The 21,149-nt window shown below is 53.7% G+C and overlaps 1 protein-coding gene and 1 long non-coding RNA gene across 5 annotated transcripts in view; one reads left to right on the forward strand and one right to left on the reverse strand.

Annotated features, from left to right (window-relative positions):
* Nucleotides 1-15,525: 15,525 nt before the first annotated feature.
* LOC149994317 (uncharacterized) lies at nucleotides 15,526-19,220 on the reverse strand. The gene is made up of 3 exons (XR_016507829.1): nucleotides 18,803-19,220; nucleotides 18,495-18,566; nucleotides 15,526-16,572 (listed from the first exon to the last, which is right to left on the reverse strand). It is a non-coding gene; the product is annotated as an uncharacterized LOC149994317 (long non-coding RNA).
* GSE1 (Gse1 coiled-coil protein) overlaps nucleotides 18,147-21,149 on the forward strand; it is a 107,627-nt gene continuing 104,624 nt past the window's right edge. For all 4 annotated transcript variants that reach the window (XM_090260930.1, XM_090260934.1, XM_090260932.1 and 1 more), the window contains exon 1: nucleotides 18,147-18,805. In XM_090260930.1, the coding sequence (XP_090117056.1) occupies nucleotides 18,769-18,805 (37 nt within the window). In that variant the 5' untranslated portion in view covers nucleotides 18,147-18,768. The remainder of the gene's footprint in view (nucleotides 18,806-21,149) is intronic.

Genomic DNA, 21,149 nt, shown 5'->3' on the forward strand with positions numbered 1-21,149 from the left:
AAACATAAAATTTAGTGTCATGGCAGTAAGTACATTCACATTACTGTGCCACCATCAGTACCACCCATCCCCAGGACCTCCCCATGCCCCCGCCCCCAGTCCTTGGCAGCCACCACTCAGCTTTCTGTTTCTGTGGATGTGACCAGCTTATTCCACCATTGTGTCCTCAAAGTCCATCCATGTTGTAGCGCATGTCAGTGCTTGGCTCCTTTTTAAAGCTGAATAACATTCCGTCGTGTGTCCAGACCGCATCGGGTCTATCCATTCATCTGTCGATGGACACTCGGGCGCCTTCCATGCTTCGGCTCTTGTGAGCAACACCTCTGTGAGCGCGGCACACAGAGATCCGTTCAAGTCCCTGCTGCCAGGTCTTTTCGCTGTACACTAGGGGAGGCATGCCTGCTCGGAAACTTCGTGTAGATGGACTGGCACAGTGTGTGCTCTCTGTCTGGCTGTCTCTACTTGACAATCTGTCTATGACGTTCACCCAGGTGGCCACTGTGTCCATAGTTTTTATTGCAGAGTGATGTTCTTTCACGGGATTCAGCAGAATTATGTATTCTTTTGCTGGTGGAGAGACACTGGGAGCAGTTCTGTGAATGGAGAGTTAGGGGTCGTGACCTGGAGAGCCAGGTGTGCAAGGGGTTTCTCGGAGCTGACAGTGCGGGATCCCCACTTCTGCATGCAGCCCCCGCCCCTCTGAGCAGCAGCCTGGGCCAGGCCTCCCCTTGTGCCCTGAAGGGATCCAGGCAGGGAGACAAGGAACTGCGAGACTTGCTCTGCCCAGGGTTCCTGCCTGGTGGTGCCAAGATTACAAGACAGCAAGGAGCTAGTCACACAAACAGGGCTTCCTGGGGCGGGGGCAGGGGTGGAGCATCAGCTTTCAGACCTGGCTTCCAGCTGGAGCACAGCCCACACAGTGGCCACAGCAGTGGGGTCTCCCAAGTGGGGAACCGGCCCTTCCTCAGGACTTCTTCTTCACTTACCCGGACTGGGGCAGGGGGTGGGGATGATAGAATTATCACCCAGAAGCCCCAGGCCCCATCCTTCGGTTCAGGGGAGGATTTTCCAGGCCACCCCTGGAAGCAGCAAAGGGCAAATGAAAGGTTGGCCTCCTCACCAGGGCTCCCTGGTGGGAAGGGTAAACACAAACAAAGCCGTCACAGGCCTGGGCAGGGCAGTCTGCTGGTAAGAGGAAGGCTGGCTAGGTGGTTTGGGTGAAAGCGGAAGTGGGTGGGACCCTCAATAATCTGGAGCTGCCTGTGGTCTAGCTAGCCCCAAGTTCAGGGGCTGAGAGGCCAAAACAAATCAGCCCCTAGCCTGGGGCCCCTTGGAAACCATTTTTTTCTTTTTTCTTTTCTTTTTTTAAAAGATTTTATTTACTTTTAGAGAGAGGGGGGGGAGAGAGAAAGAGAAGGTGAGAAACGTCAATGTGTGGTTGCTTCTCATGCACCCCCAACTGGGGACCTGGCCCGCAACCCAGGCATGGGCTCTGACTGAGAATTGAACTGGCCACCTTTGGTTTGCAGGCCAGCGCTCAATCCACTGAACCACACCAGCCAGGGTAGAACTATTTTTTTCATCCCACCATCCCCACTTGGCTTGTTTGTAATCCCAGTTACTTCACGGCCTGAAGGATCAACTTTCCAAATTTCCTCAGATTCTGGGCTCTGGGTCTCAAAGGCACAGCCCTGCCTGCCTCTGTTTCACATGGTTTCCTGATACTTATTTATTGAGCACCTGCTGTATACCAGGCAAGCATTCCTTGAGCTCCTCTGTATACCAGGCCCCAGTCCTGGGCTTCGAGATTCAAAGATGGAAGATGCACTAAGGGCTGGGTCCTCAGGGCAGCGGTTGCGGGAGGGGATCATGACAAGGACAGACCCTGGGGGCCATGGGAAGGAGGCTCAGGAATTTGAAAAACTTGTCTAAGGGGGAAGTGTCCCAAGTGGGGGAGCCCTGCAATCACCAAGGATTAGCAGGATTGGCCAGGTCACCAGCCAAGCTCCCGTGGGTTTGGCTGAAGGCCAGAAAGTTCCGAGTTCTCAGTGAGGCCTCACTGGCTTGTTTCCTTTAGGGAAGTGGGCTGACAAGGTTGAGATGGGGCTACTTTGAAAAAGCAGAAGCAGAACCCTCTCTTGGTTTACTGCTGGTGGAGTTGGCTGCATGGGGTGGAGGAGGCAGGCCCCTTTCCGAAGCCTGGGCGCTGAGCCATTCCCAGGGAAGGGGGGTGTCTCCAAGATGTCTGCCACTTGACAAATAAAAGACATGCTTCCTAGCATTGACAGTCAGGCAGGGACGTGTCTGTGACATGGGGACATTCACCACACCTTATGAATCATGGAATGTGAGAGCCTTACTAGAGGCCTAAAATGTTCTACACTCTTTGCAGGTAGCAGCTCCGTCTTCCACATACAGTTATGGGAGGAATCTAAGGTAGAGAGAGGTCACAATCCCTGAGTGGCAGCGGGGCTTGAACCAGGCCACCTGGGCTCCAGGTGCCTACCCCTCCCAGGTGGCTGCCTGGCCTAGAATGGCCCATCTCACCTGTTTCCTGCAACCGAAAAGAAGTGACCCAGCGCCACCTTGCAAGGACCAGGGAAAGTGGACTTGGGAGAAAGGGTGTGGAGCTTTGGGACTTCCTAGGAGAGGCAGGCACGGTTGGCTCAGCTACCTCACAGGCAGAGGGAAGACCACTGTTCAAGGCTGCTCATTAGTCACAACAGGGGAAGGCTCCAGAAACTCAAGACCTGGCATGGTGGTGGGCCAGTGAGGGACGAAATGTGCTGTGCATAGGGCACCTGCCCCAGAAAGTTGGAGAACAGAGAGGTGAGGGAGGCCTAAAGCAGTCAGTGTGCCTCTAGCCAGCAGGACCCATCCCATCCCATCCCAACAGGTGGGCAGGACCGGCCCTTTGCCCATCACCTGGTGGGGGAAGGCCCTTTAAAGCCGAGGTGACAGAATGAAGTGGGGGTGAAACTCTAGCCTGCTCATCTGGAGGCTCAGCAGCAGCTCCAGGCAGCCTTTGATCAGGTGATGCAGGACCTAAAATTGGGGCTTTAGGTTATATGTGCGCCGCAGTGGTCCACGCTCCCACTGTCCCCGTGACAACAGATCACTGAGGTCTGGCCTTTGTGAAGAGGAACTGATCTTGGTTTTGGTTTTCACAGGCATCTGCTCAGAGGCGGGGGCAGGGGGTGGGTCAGACAGAGGAGCGAGGTTCTGCACCAGGGAGCTCAGTGATGCCTGGTGTCAAGTCAAGGTTTCAGTATTCAAAGGCTAAGTGAGGAGTCACACACTGCCTGGCCAGACAGACCTGTGGTCACCTCGGATGCCCAGGGACCCCCTGGGGCCTGAAAGCTGGGGGAGGGCTGCAGGCAGGAACACCTTCCAACTCTGGCTCCCATGGAGCGGGGATCCCCAATCCTCAGAAGCTTCCAGAAACGCATTCCCAGGCTGGATGATAGCCCAGCGCCACCCCACCCCTTCCAAGGCTGTGCTCTGGGTTTCTTTGTATACAACCTGGGCATCATTCATTCATTCACTTTCCAGCACCGCTGCCCCGGCGGTGGAGAAGCCCACTGAAGCACCATAGAGAAAGATGAACCAGACACAGAAATGTCAGGCGCAAGTAAATTCAGGGATTAGGTGCTACAGAAAGCCCACGGTTGAGTGAGGGGAGCGCGCTGTGTGAAGCGTTCTTTTGACGGGGCAGTCAGGGAGGGTCTTTCCCAGAAGGCGATGAACAGAGGGAGGGGTGGAGGGACCCTGCGGATATCCGGAGTAAGAGAGAGTTCCAGGCAGAGGGCACAGCCTGTTCAGGAAGAGGCCATGGGGGGCTGTCGCAGCTGGAGTCGAGGTGAGGCGTGAGGCAGAGAGGCGGGGCAAGGGGGGCCGAGGCAGGCTGAGGTTCCGTCTTACAGGGATTGTAGAACCAGAATCACAGGCTTGAATCTGATTCTGCTCAGGGTGGCATTTTCTTGAAGTCACCTGCCTGCCTCCCAGGCCACTCATCTCCCTCAGCCACAGCTGGAAGGGTGGAGAGAAGGCACACAGGCCACTCTGAACCGTTGCTGGTCTGTCCCGGAGCCACCTGTGGCCACCCGGCTGGCCTGCCAGCAATGGGTTTTAATTACCTAAATATTGCCTTTGCCCTTTACTTCCCGCCAGGACTGCTGAGCTTTGCAAAAGGCAAGTAGCTTTCAGCAGCCCTACTGGGGGGTGAGGGAACAGGCAGCTTTTCTCCCTCGCCTGATTACCACAACTAGAATCTGCTGGGTTTTATTGTTGTGAAACAATACAGCAGCATGGCACGGACCTCAGAAAGTGTATGTTGGGGGTGGGAGGCAGGCAGAGATACAGGAATTACCCTCCATCCCTCCTGGCCGTTCACCCCTGGCACACACTGGCCTCATCCCTGGCGTATCTGCGTGGCGTTGGTACCATTTGCAGCTGGGGAAGCTTGGCAGAGGTCTGGTTCTTTGCTGAACGCACCTTGAGGGAGCTGGCCTTGGAAGCAGGCAGAGGGGTTGCTTTTGGACTTCACCACCCTCCCAGGCCCCTGGGGGCAAAGGAGGACAGAGCAGATGTGGCTGCTTTCAGGGATGAGGTCCTGTGCCAGGCTGAGCCAGCTTGTAGGGAAGGACAAAGGAAGCAGGCCCCCTCCGTCCCATAGTGCTGGCCCATGGATGCAGGATTTAAGCCCCTGTACTGCCTTCCCTAACCCAACTTCCCTCTCACCCCGTGGTGGGAAGGTCTCCCCTCCCCCTCCCCACCCCCACCAACCCTCCTCCAGCTCCCAGTTCTGCCCCCAGGCCCACCAGTATCCCTGGGCTGAAGTGGCCAACAGCCCACACCGGTGGATCTAGACCTCCCACCTGGTGCTGCTATCTTGGCCAAAATGGCCTCCCTAGCATGCGGGGCGTCGCTCTCCTTCCTCCTCCTCACTGCCTTGCCCACTCCTGTAAGTGGCTTAATTAAGGAGCTGTGTGGTTTATTTATGTATGGACCTAGCCTAATTGGCGTGTTTGTCTTTTCTCATTATTCCCAGCTGGACAGAGTCGTTTGAACAACAAATGCAAAAAGGCTGGATTTCTCCAACACAGTGTCTATTTTTGAAAGCCTGCTTGGTGCCCCCGCCATTAGCCAGTGCACATGTTTGCCGGCTCCAGCCACATGCCCATAAGCACTTAATTGTGGGTGCAGTTAGTCAAGGCGGGGGACTCTCTGCAGATTTCAGGGGTGAGGGAACCTAATTACACCTGCAATTGAGTGCTTTCGCAGGGACAAAAGATGCCTGTTCAGCTAATTGCAGGCACCAAAATTGCCCCCACAGAAAGAATCCCTGGTAGAGGCTTTGAGAGCCAAGGCCATGAGTTGTAATAAAGAACGGATAACTCAAAATTATAGCAGTGGGTGGGGGGTGCTTGTTTTGGCCTAAAGGATTCAGCTTTCTGCAGCAGTCATTACACCTCTGGGTTGTTTTTTTCCACTGTGGAAGCCGTTCTGTGGCTGGGTTGGTTTGTTCATTAGCACCTGCCTTCGCACAGAGAAATGTCACATTGGAGGGAAATTTGGAGTTAATCACCTCCTCTCACCTATCTGCTCGCTGAGTAGAATGAGTCACCGGGCTCACCTGGAACAGACTGAATGCTGCATGGACACCTCCTTGAAGGCCTCAAGTCCAGTGTGCCTGTTTAACGAGTCCACAAACCTACCGCACTCCTACTGTGGGCTGGGCGTGGTTCTAGGGGACATAGTGGTGAGCAGGCAGGGAGCCCTCGGAGGAGATCACATTCTGGTGAGATGTTAGACTGTGCCGCTTCTCTGGATGTGGTTTCTTCTTCGCTGCAGATCCCTTCCGGCTTGTCTTTTATTTCTTTATCCCAGCCGACAGATGATTCCCACCTCGGGAGTCTCTGAAGATCTGCTTGTATCGGCTATTGTTACTGCTGACTTTCAACCAGGAAGTATGGATTTCACTTGGTGCTGGCCATTATATTTGGGGGAGAAATTTGCGGGCATAATTCAAAGCCCCGAACGAAGGTACTTTCCTTCAGGAGGACTTGTATTTGTTTCTGGCTGGTGCCTAGAGACACTCTCACTTGGGAACCTTCCTAATCCACTTCAGGGCTTGATGTTCCTGGAGCAGCACTAGAGACTACAATCCTGTCTTCTGCACAAGGGCTGGCTGGCTCCCCTTTCACTCTCCCTGCCTGAGTGGGTAGTTCTCTGGGACCCAAGCTTATTATGGGGGAGGGTCTCCTCTTAGACCCCCCCAACTTGTACAGAGGCCTCAGGCTTTGCTCTCTGTCCCCTTTGACCTTCATTGCCATAAAAATTTAAGTTCAAACTTGACGGGATCCATAGATGAAGCCCCTGGGGTCAATGAAGCATCTGTGCGAGGTTAGCTCTAGAGGTTCCACTTTCCCTGTTCCTCTGGCCTGGTAATTCCTTATAGTCTTGTCAGCCATTGGTCCTTTTAAGAAGATCAGGGGACATTTTTATCCAACTTTTTGGGTTGATTTTATAGGCTAGGCCATTATGAAAAACAGGAAGTCCAGTGCACTTCTCCAAACAGGGTGGTGTGGGGGGAGCAGTGAAAGGGGGCAGGGGACAGAGCATGAGAAGTACATCCATGCTTTGCATACAGAGTGGCAAGGAGCCACTGTGTCCAGTGGTCAGGGCAGGAGCAGGCAGCCAAGTCCAGCATCCCGGAGAGACCAGCAGAGAAGAAGTCTGAAAATCAGTTGACCCCACCAGGGGTCAGCAAGAGGGCAGCTTAAGGGACGGGGTCTGCTGAGATTCAGCCAACATGGAATGCCAAATCCTGGGGCTTCCCCAGGTTCTCCTTCTGTGGAGCCCAGATGGAAGCAGGACCTGAGCAGTTGAAGGAAGTCACGGAGTGGGCCTCTTTGGACCCTTGGCTGCGTCTCTCAGGCACCATCAGTCTGACCATATCCCCACCACCAGGGTTCAGGTCTTGGAAAAATTTAAAACAACTTCCAGAGTTTGGCTGGGTCTCATCTGGCTCGGAATGTCTCCCCCATCTCCCAGCACTTTGGCCTGGCCCCAAGTGCCCACAATTGTAAGCCACTCGCTAGACACAGCGAGGCTAACGGCACTGCATGTAGAGTCCAAGTTCTGCATCTGGCAGCTGAGGAGGCCTGAGATCCCATTCCTTTAGCATCTTTTGTGAGAGGCAAGGTCCCCTCCACCAGTGAAGGGCCATCTGCAGGACAGAGACGGGGGTCATGTGGATTAGCAGTGCTGCGGGAACTTGCCTCGAATGACATAGAACACTCCACACGCACGTATTCTGCCAGGGGTGATATCCCTGCCTCCCTGCTTGTCACTTATGTGACCTCAGGCCTGCCTTTCACTTCTGGAGCTCAGTTTCCCCATCTGTAAAGGGAGTAGCTGTTCTCACTCCCTGCCTCTGAAGAAGAGCTGAACAAGTGGGAAAGACAAGTCAGCGGCAACTGAATTGTGAAGTTCGGAGACATGTCCATAAATGCATGCCTTGTCCCCTAGCTGGAGGGTGCGAGGCCCAGAAGGGAGTCAGTTTGTCCAGAGTTTTACTAGGGCATCAGCTAGCTTCCCCCATGTTTGGCCTTTAGGCGGTGGGCAGGAGGTAGCTGTATGTGTGTGATTGTGTGTGTGTGTTTTTCTAGTCAGGACCAGGACGCGGGGAGAGTGTGAACCCACCATGATCAGCAGGCAAAGGAGGAAAAGCGAGCTGCATGGGGCAGCTTTCTCTTTGGAAACCTGTTCGGTTCCTTAAATGTCAGAGTGAGCAGATGGTGTGTCTGAGTTTTATTAAGCATGGGCTTGTGGAGCTGGAAGGCCTGGGGGAGCATTTAGCCCAAGCACCCTACCAAGGAGGAGACTGAAGGCCAGAGAAGGCCACGGCTATGCTGCACCTGTGCTGTGGGGTGAAGCTGTGCTGGGACCCAGTGCCCTCTCCCAAACCCATATGCCTCCCACTCTACTGAACAAAACAGGTGTATGCTCCCTCTGCTCCAGGAATGGTCATCCTACCTCCCAATTAAAAGCTGAAGCGGAGCTGATTTTAGGATAATCTGCCCCCGCAGACAACTGGAAATCCTGTCTTCGGGACACATGGGTCAGGACTGTGATCACCAACTGAGAATGTTCCAGCCATGGTGCTCTGTTGAGCTCAACACAAGCTCGTGTTTGTCCAGTGCTGTCAGGGAATCGAAGGTTGTGAGGCCTTGGGGACCTGGTCACTTGGCACTTGGTTTGTTGGTGGCCCTAGTGGACCCACCTCTTTATCACAGTTCATCTGAGTCACATACCTCCTCCCAGCTCCAGCTCTTGACTGATGTTGTTTCCTCCCCCATGGTAGCTGTTGAAACGGACTGTTAACACAGGGCACCCGGAAGTTCACCTCATCACATGATGTTATGAAATTGAAACCACAGTTTTAGCCCAAGGGGCAGAGTGGCTCTTTTGTCCTGCCTTTCCCACACGCATCTAGAGCTGTTCCAGTGAGCCATGAGGTGGCTCCCGCCAGGGCTATAGCCTAGCTCTATGAAGATAGTAGGTGGGGATAAATCATGCTACAGTGTAATAATTGACTGACACTTTTCCCAGAGCAGGTTTTGTTTAGGTTGGAGAGAAAGACTGTGGAGAAAATGGAGAGACACTGAGAGGCCCAAAACACCAAGGTTGCCTACTTGACATGTTGGCCCCTCCCCTCTTGTGTCCATATGAGCAATACAGCATCACTGGATTCTTTCCCATCTGATCCTGTTTCCTGAATGATAAGCTCATCTCTACTTTGGAACCATTGGTTCTAAGCAGTGGCAGAAAATCAGACTGGAAGACCACAGCACCTTTATTCATCCCCTCTAATTTTTTAAAAAAGATTTTATTTATTTATTTTTACAGAGAGGAGAAGGGGGGGGAGAGAGAGGGAGAGAGAGAGCAAGCGAGAGAGAGAGAGAGAGAGACATTGATTGGTTGGCTCTCATACGGGCCACAACCAGGGACCGAACCCACAACCCAGGCAGGTGCCCTGACCAGGAATTGAACCAGTGACCTTTTGCTTTCTGGAGCAACACCCAACCAACTGAGCCACATCAGTCAGGGCATCCCCTCTGTTTTTTTATATGGTAAAATTGGAGCCAAGAGAGGGCAGCTGTTTGCCCAAGGCCAGTGGTAGAGCTAGGTCTAAAACTAAGTCACTCAGTGTACTAGCTAGATCCTTTATGCTACACCAGCAACTTTCAACCAGTGTGCCCCGGCAGGCACACTGGTGTGCCGCAAGAATTTTTAAAACATGCAGTACCTGACTATTTAGTCAGGAGCACTGACCTCTTTTCCCTTAAATTGTCAAGTGAAAAAATGACAACAGCCAACATAACAAAAGCCACCTGGTATAAATGAACTAAAGTTATATACCTTTTTTGGGGGGGTGTCAGATTGGCAAAAACTATATTTGTTGGTGTGCCACAGAATTTACCAGTTTGTGTGCTATGAGATGAAAAAGGCTAAAAATCGCTATGCTACATCAGTGGCTCTTAGTGGGGGCAATATTTCCCCCTTCCACCGAGGGAGAGTTTGGCCATGCTGGAGACATTTGTGTGGCTACAACTTGGGTGTGCTGCTGGCATCCAGTGGGTCAAGGCTAGGGATGCTGCTAAACATCCTGCAGTGCACAGGGCAGCTGCACAGCAAAGAGCTATCTGGTCCAAAAGTTAATTTTGCTGAGGGTGAGAAACCCCTGCCACACCCATGCCTTGAAAACAACTGGACAAAAGCACTATGTTCTGGGGAGAATGTCTTGCACTGGGGACAGGAACCCCTTTAGTTCAGGCATGACCTATTAGAGGAGAGAGGAAGGACAGCTCTCAGGCCATGCAGGACAGCAGGGAGAGAGTGGGCAAGGGAGATGCAGAAGGGAAGGAAGTGGCGGGGCTGACCCAGGATTTCTTTGCAAGTAAGGGCAGAGAAGGATAAAAAGGGGCCCTGGGCTCCCCACTCTGATTCTATCACACTGAAACGTCGTGCCCAGCGTGAGAGGAAAAGCAGGCACGAAGCCACCTTTCAAGAACCACAACTTGTCGGCCAGAGGGCTGCACAGACCTGAAGCAGTTAGGCCCAGGGGTAGACAGGGAGATCTGTGTGTCATCCACAAATGGGTAATTATGTCCTTGTAGTCACTTCTTCCCCAGCAGACACCAGCAGCCGCTGGGAAGCCCCGCTCACAAAGGCCTTCTTCCCTTGAATAGGCCTTCGCCTGATCCCCCGTGTGCAGGCACAGGCAGGGGAGAAGAAAGCCTTGTCGGCTTGCCCCCGGGCAGCAGAGTGGGACAGTGGCCTGGAGCAAGATCTGAGCAGGCAGGCCACACACAGGCTGTCACTGTGTCCACAGAAGGTGCCGCCCAGCCTGTCCAGGACTGGGGGAGCTGCATCGACGCCTACATTTTCTCTCCCTGGGGAGACCTTGCTCAGTGTTTTTCGACAGCTGTGTGCCAGGCCTGTGTTGGCTCTGCACAAAGCAGAACCTTGACAACCAGAGCTGTCTGAGATTATGAAAAGATTGCCTCCAGAAGTGGCCGCTGGCCTCCCAGGAGGCATGCAAGGACAGGCAGAGAGGCCCTTCCCAGCGATGAGCTACATGGCCCTGGCAATCCCAGACACAATCTCTGTCTGATTTCTCTGGCATTCGTGCAGCCCACAGGAAGGAAACGCTTTGACCGTATCGCTGCTTATGTCTTGTAAAGCCATTATTTTGAAGAGTTCCCAAATTCTGAGCTTGCTGGCAGCCCGCTCCAGTGGCAGACCAGACCCAAAATGAAGGTCAGTTCTATGCATAGAGCGCAGCATCCAATGTTCTTGCCCTTCCTGGGCTTTTTCTTTGTTTGTTTGTTTTGCTTTTAATTAAAAAGGGTTTCTGGGCTAAAGCCTCTTTGCCAACTCCTCCAGGAGGGAGATGAGAGGGGTACCATAGAAAGCAGTTTAAAATACAGGGTCTCAGTTTAAATCTATGCTTTTACTCTGTGACCTTGGGCAAGTCATTTTACTTCTGGACGTCAGTTTGCCCATCTGAAAAGTTGTGAGGAGGAAATAAGATAATGTATGTAAAGCATCCAGCACTGTGCTAGGCCTTAAGTAACATCTGTAAAAAGGGTCTTTTTGGTAGGTGTGTGAAGCTAACTTGGCTACTGTAACAAAGGCTCATCATAGTGGAAATTACATTTTATACAACTCACAATAGAAGTTACACAGTAGGTAATTCTTTCTCAATCCAGTACCCACATAATACATAGTAGGTGTGTGGGGCTGGGGCAGGAGCCTCTGCTCTCAACATTTGGGGGATTGATGCAGGTCCTGCGTCTTCTATGCATGGATTCAGGGTCATCCTGGGAGCTAATATCAGGTGGGCAGATGTGGAAGAAGAAAAAGGAAGTTCAGGCAGGAGATTTTCCTGGGCCAGGCCTGGAAGTGTCTTATTCCTTCCACCACAATCTCTTGGTCAGAACTTGGTTATCAGGCCCTACACATCTTCCTGCAAGGCTGAGAAATGTATTCAGGGTATGAGCCCACAAGGAAAGGAAAACAGATTTGGTGAAAAGCTCACCACCAGGGTTTGAAGTTATTTATTATTATTGCTCCATACTAGGGGGGCCAGATGCAGAAGGCCAGCAGAACTGGCCTTAATCCAGCAAGGCTGGCCATTCCCTCGAGCAGATGGCCCTACCTGATGACCTCCTGCAGCCCAAACCCCAGCCAGCAAATGTGGGTCACAGGGTCAGGGGAAGGTGAGCAGATCACCAGAAAGCCCTCCCATCTCAGTGTGGTGTTGACTTCAGCTTCATGGATGATGGGCGTCTTGAACACACAGCTGTCCAAGGACCGTGGACACTTCATCTTCATTCAAGCCCTTGCTATAGAGATTGACCCAGCTGGCTTGAGGCCTGTGGTGTCCAGCCTTGGACAACACCCAAGGTCACCCGGGGTTGGCAGGACAGAGGGCATTCCATTTTTATGGAAGTGACAGGCTGTATTAGTTTCCTGTGAATGCTGTAACAAATTACTGTAAACTGGTGGCTTGAAACATCAGAAATGCATTTTTTCTCGGTTTTGGAGGCCAGAAATCTGGAATGAGGTGTCTGTAGGGCCACCATGCTCCCTGTGAAGGCTCTAGGAGAGATCCTTCCTGCCTCTTCCAGCTCCTGGTGGCTCCAGGCATTCCTTGGCTTGTGGCTACATCACTCTAACCTCTGCCTCTCTCTCTACATGGCCTTTCCCCTTGTTTGCCTTCTCTCCTTATAAGGATACTTGTCAATAGATTTAGGCCCCATCCTGATAATCTAGGATGATCTCATCTCATGGTCCTTAATTATATCTGCACAGACAGCTTTTCCAAATAAGGTCACATTCACAGGTTCCAGGAGGACGTATGTTTTGGCAGGTCACCATTCAACCCCCTATACAAGGGCAGTTGGAGGGGGACTCAGGAGGCCTGAGACAGGACAGCACACCCTGGAGCCACTGGCTAATAGGAAAGCAAAAGTAAACATATGATGCAAAGATGGAAACAAAACCTGGGAATGCAGATGTCACTGAGGTGTGTCCTGACAGAGGTTCCCCTTTTTTTTTTTCTGACCTCAGACTTGCTTATCTTCAGACTTCAAACATTCCACACTGTCCAGTCACCTAAGGACTGGAGCCAGATGGGGTGGGGGTAGGAGAGGGCGGGTGTGTCCCCTCCCCTCCCTATGTGCCCTTGGATCAGTAATTCACTTCTTTTTTTTTTTTTTTTATTTCTTTGATTTGAGAGAGAGGGAGAGAGACATAAGTTTGCTGTTCCACTTATTGTTGCATTCATTGGTTGATTCTTGTACATGCCCTGACCGGGTATCAAGCTGACAACCTTGGTGTATTGGGACAAGGCTCTAACCACCTGAGCTCCCCCAGTCAGGGCCAGTGATTCACTTCTTGAGGCCTCAGCATGTTCGTTTACGTAGTGGGGGATGATCATTGTAGTTCTGCTGCATGCAGTGGGGGCAAGTCCCAGGCAAGAAAAAGCATGGAGGATGGAACAGTGGTGGACTGAGGCCTTGTCCATGGTAGCTGCTATTACCGCTATTATCGCCATTATCCAAAACACAGAAGTCATTACAGCTGCATTTATGGAGTCCTTACTCTATGCCAGGCACTGGAGGGGTTACACACCCTCGACTTTCTGGAATGCAGGAGTGATTTCATCCTGTTTTCCAGCTGAGGAAACTAATGATCAAAATGGTGATGTCACTGCCAGAGGGCACACAGAGGATAGGGGCCCAGCTGGAATTTGAGCTCTGGTCTGTTTGACTCCAAGCTGATGGTTATGAACATGGACTCTGGAACCAGCTCAGGTTCAAACTCCATCTCTACCACCTGGCTGTGTGCCCTTCAGCAAGGTGCTTTACCTCTCTGTGCTTCATCTAGAAGATGGAACTCCTGATGATGACCTTGAACAGGGCTGTCATGAGGATCCAATGAGTTATCTGTGAAAAATGCTTAGAACAGCAACTGGTGCAGACTGAGCACTCAGGAAGCATCAGCTGGCATGATTAACCTGAAGAGGGAAATGGAGGGGCTGACCCAAAGGAGCATTTCAGGTTAGCCATATGACCTCCTAGCATCCCCTCTCCTCCCTTTCCTGGAATCCTTGGGGAGCAGTGACCTCTCCAGGTGAGGTCTCAGCCTGGCCTGGATGGTCACCAAGAGTGCCAGCAGGCACAGAGGCTGGAGCCAGGTGCCCCATGCTGCACCCGACCAGTCCAGTCTCAGTGATCTCAGCATGTGCTAGGAGGCTGTTTTTGTGTTCAGATGCTCTTGGCCCAATGGGCTGTCTCTGTGCTGAGGCAACAGCAGCCCCACTAGAGGGAGTCTGGTGCCCCTCCATTTGGAAGGAGTAGCTGGGGAGGGAAGGGAAGGAGGGGCCCCCCTGCATCTTCAGGGTTGGGATCTACTGGGCCCCGGTGCTCCTGGGAAGCAGCGAGTTCACAGTTTGTTTTCCCATTGAGAGATGAAACAGATTTTCTTTTCTTTCCACTGACCAGATCATGGCCTAGAGCTTGCCTCTGACCCTGAGCTGATGTGTAGCATGGGCAGGGAAGGGTCTCTCAGGGAACTTGAGGGACAAGTTTGCCCCGTGGTGGCCCCACCCTTAAGAAGGGCACTGGGGGCTCTGAGTGCCTTTTTCAAGATGTCCAACTCCTCCCCAGAGGTGAGCTGAGAAGAAGGTATTTTGAGACTAGATTCTAAGAGAGAAGCGGGTGGAGAGAAACATCCTGTTCTTGCACAGAAACCCACCAGGGCGAAAGCCCCAGAAGAGCACTGCCCTTCTTACCTGGACATTGGCAGCTGAGCTGGGTGTGGCCCAGACTGGCTGTCCCTCCCACCCCCAGCCAGGCCATAGGCACCCTCCAAGGAGGAGTGGCACCCCTGGGAATGAATGGTCATAGTGATGGTTTCCAAAAACTACAGCCAAGCCACAAGGGCCAGTGGGAAAGGGAAAACCCCTCCAGCTCCCCGTTCAGCCACATTATGGCAAACAACCTAGCCATTCAGTGGAGAGTCAGCCGTTAAGCAGGCTGTTTGGCATGGTAGAGGCAGCTTTATATTTTTCAGCTGTTTTGGCATCGGGTCGGGAGCTGTGGTATAGCTACCCTCCCATAGTGGATCTCATTATTTTCCTCCTTTACAAACATCCCTGTCACCAGGAAATATCACTAACCTACTTTGAGTCTCCCAGCCCCAGGGCCAAAAGGAGGCTTAGGCATCACTAGAATCTTACAGTGTACCTCCTTCCCAAGGGCGTGGCTAACAGCAATTAGGGCTTGGCTTGCGCACTTGGAGATAATTTGATACAGACATTCAAATACTTATGGGGGAGATGTTTGCCTTTGACAGGGAAGCAAAGATAAGCCAGCGCTGGCCCAAAGGGTGGGGTCCCCTCTTCTTCCACTCTCACTCTTATTCTCACCCACCACCAAGCGAGACAGGCCTGGGAGCTCTCCCAGTCTCTGGTTGCCTCTCCCACAATCTCAATCCAGGAGGGCCCAGGAGTGTCTGTCTCCAGGAGATCTTGCATAGAAGCCAGGTCAATTAGAATTGAAGACTAGAAACCCCTTTTACCATCTTTCCCTGTCCTTCCCCTACCCCCCACCCAGCTGGGTGCATTCCCCACAGGAGGCTCCCAGAAGGCAGGCTCCTTTTGGCATCATCTTCCCCACTTTAGCAGAGGAGGGGGGTACCCAGCAGATTGGGGAGCACCCTCCCTCTGTACCCTGCCTGTGATTGGCCCATAATTATAGGCTTATTGCCTGTACAGCTATTGTATAATGACATGTTTGCAAATTAATTTTTATGGCTCCTGCCATTAGCATATACAGTAGAGGAAGGTTTAGTATTAATTACTACTGTTCGTGTAATCCTGGAGAATTAAAAACCAATAAAAGAATGACAACAGAAACTGATAGTTTAGTATCCTTAAAAAAGTGCTTTGTTTTGTTTTTTCTTCAGGTAGGAGCATAGGTTTCCAAGTTTATGAGGGATTATGGGGGTGGGCCGCAGCTCACCCTGTCGTCAGCTGCGCTCCCCGGTGTCCCCCACTGCCAGAGGAACGCAGATTATCAAGTATGCGGGTGATAAATGAGTGACAAATATATGGGAGGAGAAAGCGGGGTTGAAGCGTAGGCCGGCCAGGATGGGGGTGGGCGGGCAGGTCCTGAACCTCGACCCGCCGCAGGGGCCGCGATCTCCCTCGCAAGGCTGCCGTCGGCCACCGGCGCAGTGGGAGGTGCGGGGAGCGCCGAGAGCGCCGCCACGCAGCCCCGGAAACAAAGGGCCGTCGCCACCGAAGGCCGGGCGCGACCTCCGGGGTCCGCGCAGGGCGGAGCGGCCAGATGCTGGAGGTGGGAGCGGGCGGCCCAGAGCAGCCCGTTTCCTGCAGGTCAACAGCCTCACATCCTCCAGGGTAACCGCGCGCGCGCTCCGCCGCCTGCGGGGAGGGGACTCCGGGCCGAGCGAAGCGGGGGCAGGGTGGGGATTAAAAGATGCTTCTCGCACCCCCGAGCGGCCCAGCCGGCTGAGAACGCAGCTGCCTGCGAGCTGCACCCACCCAGCCGTTGGTGGCGGCGGCGAGGAGCGCCACCCCTCCCTTAGCTCCCAAAGCTCCGCCCAGCCTATTTAAGATTTTTCAGGCGGGGGGCGGGGGTGAGTGGCAGGGAAGGGTCAGAAGGCACTCTGGATTCCCCCATCTCCAGTTTGCCCTCCGGAACTCTACCCTAGCGTATCATATTCTGGGAGTTCAGTTGCCATCTGAAGCCGCCGCGTTTAGCAGGGACCCCGGGCTGCTGCCTGGGGACCCCTGATTTACGCAGTGGCTGGGAAGCGTTGGCAGGATTCCAAGCCTGGCGTGACCGCGGTGTCCCGCCGTGTGTACCTGCTGGCTCAGGTCTGTTCCTCAACCATGACGAATGTATCTGGAGTCAAAGGTGACCCTTTAGTGTCACCAAGTCACGATTCCTCTGGTTGTGCCACACAGGGGCCCTTAAGAAGGTAAAAAGGGCTTGAAAATAAATTGTCACATCAAGAGGCAGCTTCGCAGCGAGCGTGTGCGCGCGCGCCCCCGCGCAGGCGTGGGTAAATGGACCCTGTCTCTTTAAAATCGCTGGTCTGGACAATGAGCGCACAGGATGTGGTTTGGCGTTTGGCGGCAGGGTTTTTTCCCCTTCGATTTGGGGAATTATCACATGGGGCCTTCTTGAACTGGTGTGAAAGAGAGGCGGCGTGGGGAGGAGAGATACAGGCTCCATACTCACTCACACACTCCGTGCAGCTGATCGTTTTCTTAAACCAAATTAGCTAAGGCTCTCGTTACTATGGTGCAGCCGGGGCTTGCAGAATCCCAGTAATAGCATTTATTAGGTCTATTTGCCTGGAAGCATGCCTTCCCGGATCTGATAATGCACCAGTGCAGGGAGTGTGGGAGATGGTATCAAGCATTTGATTACACTTGCAAGAGGGATTTTTAAGGGGTGGGGAGTGAGGGTTGAGAGGAAAAGGTGAGAAACCACTGGCCTTAGGAGCTCACCCCCTGGTACGCCGGTGTGTGCGTTTCCGCTGCCCCGTGTGGGTTTCACAAAAGGCGGGCCTGAACCCCCAGCAAGATTTGGGGATCCTCTTCCCAGGCCCCGGCGGCAATTGAACTCCCCGCTCCCGCAGCTGTCAGACGTGGGTGGGAAGGAAGGGAGAACGGACGGGCGGGCGGGCAGCCAGAGCGCGGAATTGGGCAGCCGGAGCGGGAACCGGCGGCGCCCGCAGCCGCCCACTGTTTACAAGCGGCCCACCCTTTAGGGCAGAGGGGAGCACCCCGCCGCCAGCAGCAGCAGCACCCTCCCCGGGCTTGGAGAGGGGAGCCCTGCTCCCTGCGTCCTGCTCCCGGTCTACTGGGCGGCTGCGCCGGGGGAAGCTCACAAGTGAAACTATTATTATCGCCCTGCGAAGCATGGAGCTCTTGGAAGATGTCGCGTAGAGACGGAAGGAGCCGCCGCCGCCGCCGCCTGCAACCGCCCGCCGCTGCGCCCCTACCCTTTCGCTTTCATTAGGGGAGACAAATCTGCTGTCAGGCAGCCAGCTTTCCAATTTACCGATAATGATTCTTGCATGAAAATTGATCGAGGGGCGCTCCGCCGCCGTGCGCTCTTGCTTCCCCACTCTCCTGCTCCTTCTGCCTGGGCGCCCGGGCCCCCCGCGAGTTTTCTCCTTCCCCCACCCCTGCCCTCTGAGTCAGTGGTGGGACGAAGGGCCAAAGAGATAACCAAAGGGGGGGGGTGGCGAGAGAGAGGGGGGAGTCGGCTCCTCGGCCTGCTTTCTCCTGCCCGAGACTTGTTTGCAATCGCTGCCTCTTTTATTTACGAGAAGAAATCTCCCCCTCGGTACTTCTTGGCTGTTTGGGTATTAATTTTCTCCTCTTCCCTCTCCTGCTTGCCCCCTCCTCCTCTTCCCCCCACCGCGCCCCTCCTCACCCAGTAGCTAAGGGGAAACGAAAACAAAGCCGAGTTCTCCTTGGCAACAAGAGATACCCCTTCTGCCCCCCCCCCCCTTCCTTTTTCCTTCTGGTTCTGAACGTGAAACCCTGTTGGAAACAGGTCCCTTGACCCTCGCCCTTGACATTCAAGTGGCTGAATGGAAGAGAGATTGCTACTCGCAGTCTTGGGGGCTGCTTTTTTTTCCCTCTCATTTTTCTTTCAAATGAGTAATCCCTGAAGATCTTTACCCCCCAATTTCATCACCCTCACTCCCCCCTTTATTTTTCTCGCGCTTCTCTCCGTTCTCCCGCCTGCTTCCCTCGGCTGTGCGCCCCCCTCCTTTTTTTATTTGCATCTCAAGTCCAAAAGGCAGAAAATACACACGCGGCGAAGACACCGGGCAGCCGTGGAGGCTCCGGCCCGTCCTTGGTCGTCAATTACCTCATTGTGGATCTGCCAGGGCCAAGGTGGCCGAAATTGCCGGGGCGCTGGCCGATAGAGCCTTTTGATCATCTTAGGAAGGAAAAAAATTTTTTAAAGAAACTGATTTTTTTCCCCGTCTCTGTCGGGATCGCTTTTTTGCCTTTTATTTGATTGTTTTGGACATTTTTGAGCGCCGTGGCTTGGACGGCGCTTTTTGTTTCACTGCTGGATTTTAAGATTTTACCCCCCTTCTTCATCCCTCTCTGACCACTATGGAATTCTAATTTTAATCATGTTTGGATTGAAGCCGCCTCTGTATTACTTACCAGGTAAGCGAGCTGTGCGCCTCCCCAGGTCCGGCGCGGCGCCGGTGGGTCCCGGATCGCCACCCCACCTGACTCCCCTCAGCCTGGATTAGCGCGGTGGGTCCGGGTGGGCGCTCGAGGCCCCGGCTGCTCCAGCAGCTGTCCAGCCGCCCGTGTGTGTGCTACGTGCGATGGGGAGCGCCCACCCACCCACCACCCCCACCGCGCCGCCGCCAGGGGTTGCGCGTCTCGCTCCTTTTGTCTGCCGGGAGCCGGCTGCGGGGCGGCTGCCGCGGCCAGCTCAGCGAGCCTTGCGAGGTGAATTAAGCACCGGGTATGAAGTTACTTTCCTGCAGGCCGACGCGATCGGGTGGCGTGCGACCACTCCTGGTCCCCAGTCCCGGGTCTTATTTTATTCTCCCTCCACCCAGTCCCTTGTTTGGTCTCTGCGGGAGCGTGGCGAACCCGCCCCCCCCCCCATGCCCCTCTTCCTGCCCGAGGATCCCTGGAAGGTTCTGTGCCTTCCGAGGTCGGAGGAGGGGGCCAGGGGAAACTCAGGAGGGTGGTTGGCGTGGCTTCCTGTTTTCCTAACCTTCTTGCGCGCTGACAGAAGCCTGCCCAGTAACTTTCTGTTTCGGGGCAAGTCGTGCTTGCAGCCCAAAGGGGAACGGAGAGGGTGATAGCAAGGTGTTAGGGGGCGCTCTCTTGAATTCACCGTATTTGGACTTTGAAACCTTAAAAATAATTACATGTAGGCTGAAGGGAAGCTGTCGAGCCAGGGATTTCTGGCGAGGGAGATAGGAGCCTTGGTGATCCCTGGAGCCCTACGCGCCTCAGCGCTGTCACCACCCCACCCCACCCACACACACACACACTGGCCCCTGGGTCGGGAGTAACTCACCAGGCCTGCTCCCGCGGGGCCATGTGACCTGCAGGTCTGGAAGGCGGGTCTGCATGAGACCTTGTTCTAGGAATGAGCTGTGTTTTTATTTTCCCTTCCTTCCTTTGAGACGTTCATCTTCCCTGAGCATTGACACAGTTCCTGTGGAAGTTAGGGCATCCATGGATCTGAGGGTGGGGAGACATTAGGGTGCTGTAGGGAGAAGAGGGGAAGTTCCTGGGCTTCTTGTGTTGGGGCTTCTAAAATTCTCCAGAAGGGGCTTCCTTGGAGGTTTGTTTCTGAACTGTTTTGCTGCGGAAGGTGCATGTGGCCGGGGGTTACGTTTTGGTTTTTTCGCTTTGTGTTCAGAAGCCCCTGTGACTTTGGCTGAGGCTCCCAGAGGCCCTGGAGTCCCTGGGAGGAGCGTGGGGGGAAGGAATGGGCCTGGGCAGGACCCAGCTCTGCTGAATCTGGCCCTGGCTGCCCTGAACTAGGGCAAACGTTTTCCCCAAGTTGAGAGAGCAAGAGGAGGAGGTTGGGGTGGGGGTGGGGCGGGGGTGGGTGGCGGGGGGGTGTGGAAAGGGTTTCTCTCTCTTCTGTGTGAAATCTGTGCATTTATTCTTTTTGAGTTTCTTTGTGGCTGTTTGAGTCCCCTCACTCTTCCCCAGGAACTGACACGGTCTGCATTTCATGCTTAGTGTGTACACTACTTTTATAGGAAGAATATTTTCAGGGTGTCCACTTTCTTCATCCCTTTTGCCTTCACTGTGGGAAATGCAAATCCAGAGGCACTTCTCATTCCGCACTGCCCTTAACTGATCCCATCCAAATTAGAACCAGAATCACTAATTGACCAAAGGGCTGTGTTCTAACACAGGGCCCAGTCCTCCCTCGCTCAGAGCCCAATGCACAGAAGCTAGTGCCTGGTGAACTGCACCAGGGCCCTTTGAACCCAAGATGTGGCTGACCATTCCTGCTATGGCATGCTTCCCTGGAGTGTGAGCCTCCCTCCTGGAGTGTGAGCTGTTGGAAAGCAGGGACCTTCCTTTCCTCTTTGTATCTGCAGCGCTCCCTGCCCTCCTGTGCACTTGCCTTGCCTTGACTTGCAGACACTCAGTACAGGTTTGTGGCAAGAATGAATCTTCTTAAGTACAGGGCATCTTAAAAGCACAGGTGCTTGTAATCTACACCCCACTTCACCTGCCATTGGGTGGCTGCTGGCGCATATTTATTCATCAGGTGACCGATTTTCTATTTACACTGGAGGCTTGGTAAGAAAAGGAGGAAGTGTCAGGCTAGGAAATTCAAAGCAATTAAGGGAAATCAGTCCTGGCTGGTGTAAGCCTTCAGTGGCAGGAGTGGACCCCAGGGAGGTCAGGGGAAGTCAGGAGTGTGGAAGGTCAGGCCCTAAGTCAGTCTCCGCTTACGGAGGGAGGTTTGTCTCCCACTAGAGTTTTTTTTTTTTTTTTTTTAATGCCCCTACTAGGA

The sequence above is a fragment of the Furipterus horrens genome, unplaced genomic scaffold (assembly GCF_987537825.1).
Source record: "Furipterus horrens unplaced genomic scaffold, mFurHor1.1.pri manual_scaffold_13, whole genome shotgun sequence".
In the NCBI taxonomy this organism is placed as follows: Eukaryota; Metazoa; Chordata; class Mammalia; order Chiroptera; family Furipteridae; genus Furipterus; species Furipterus horrens.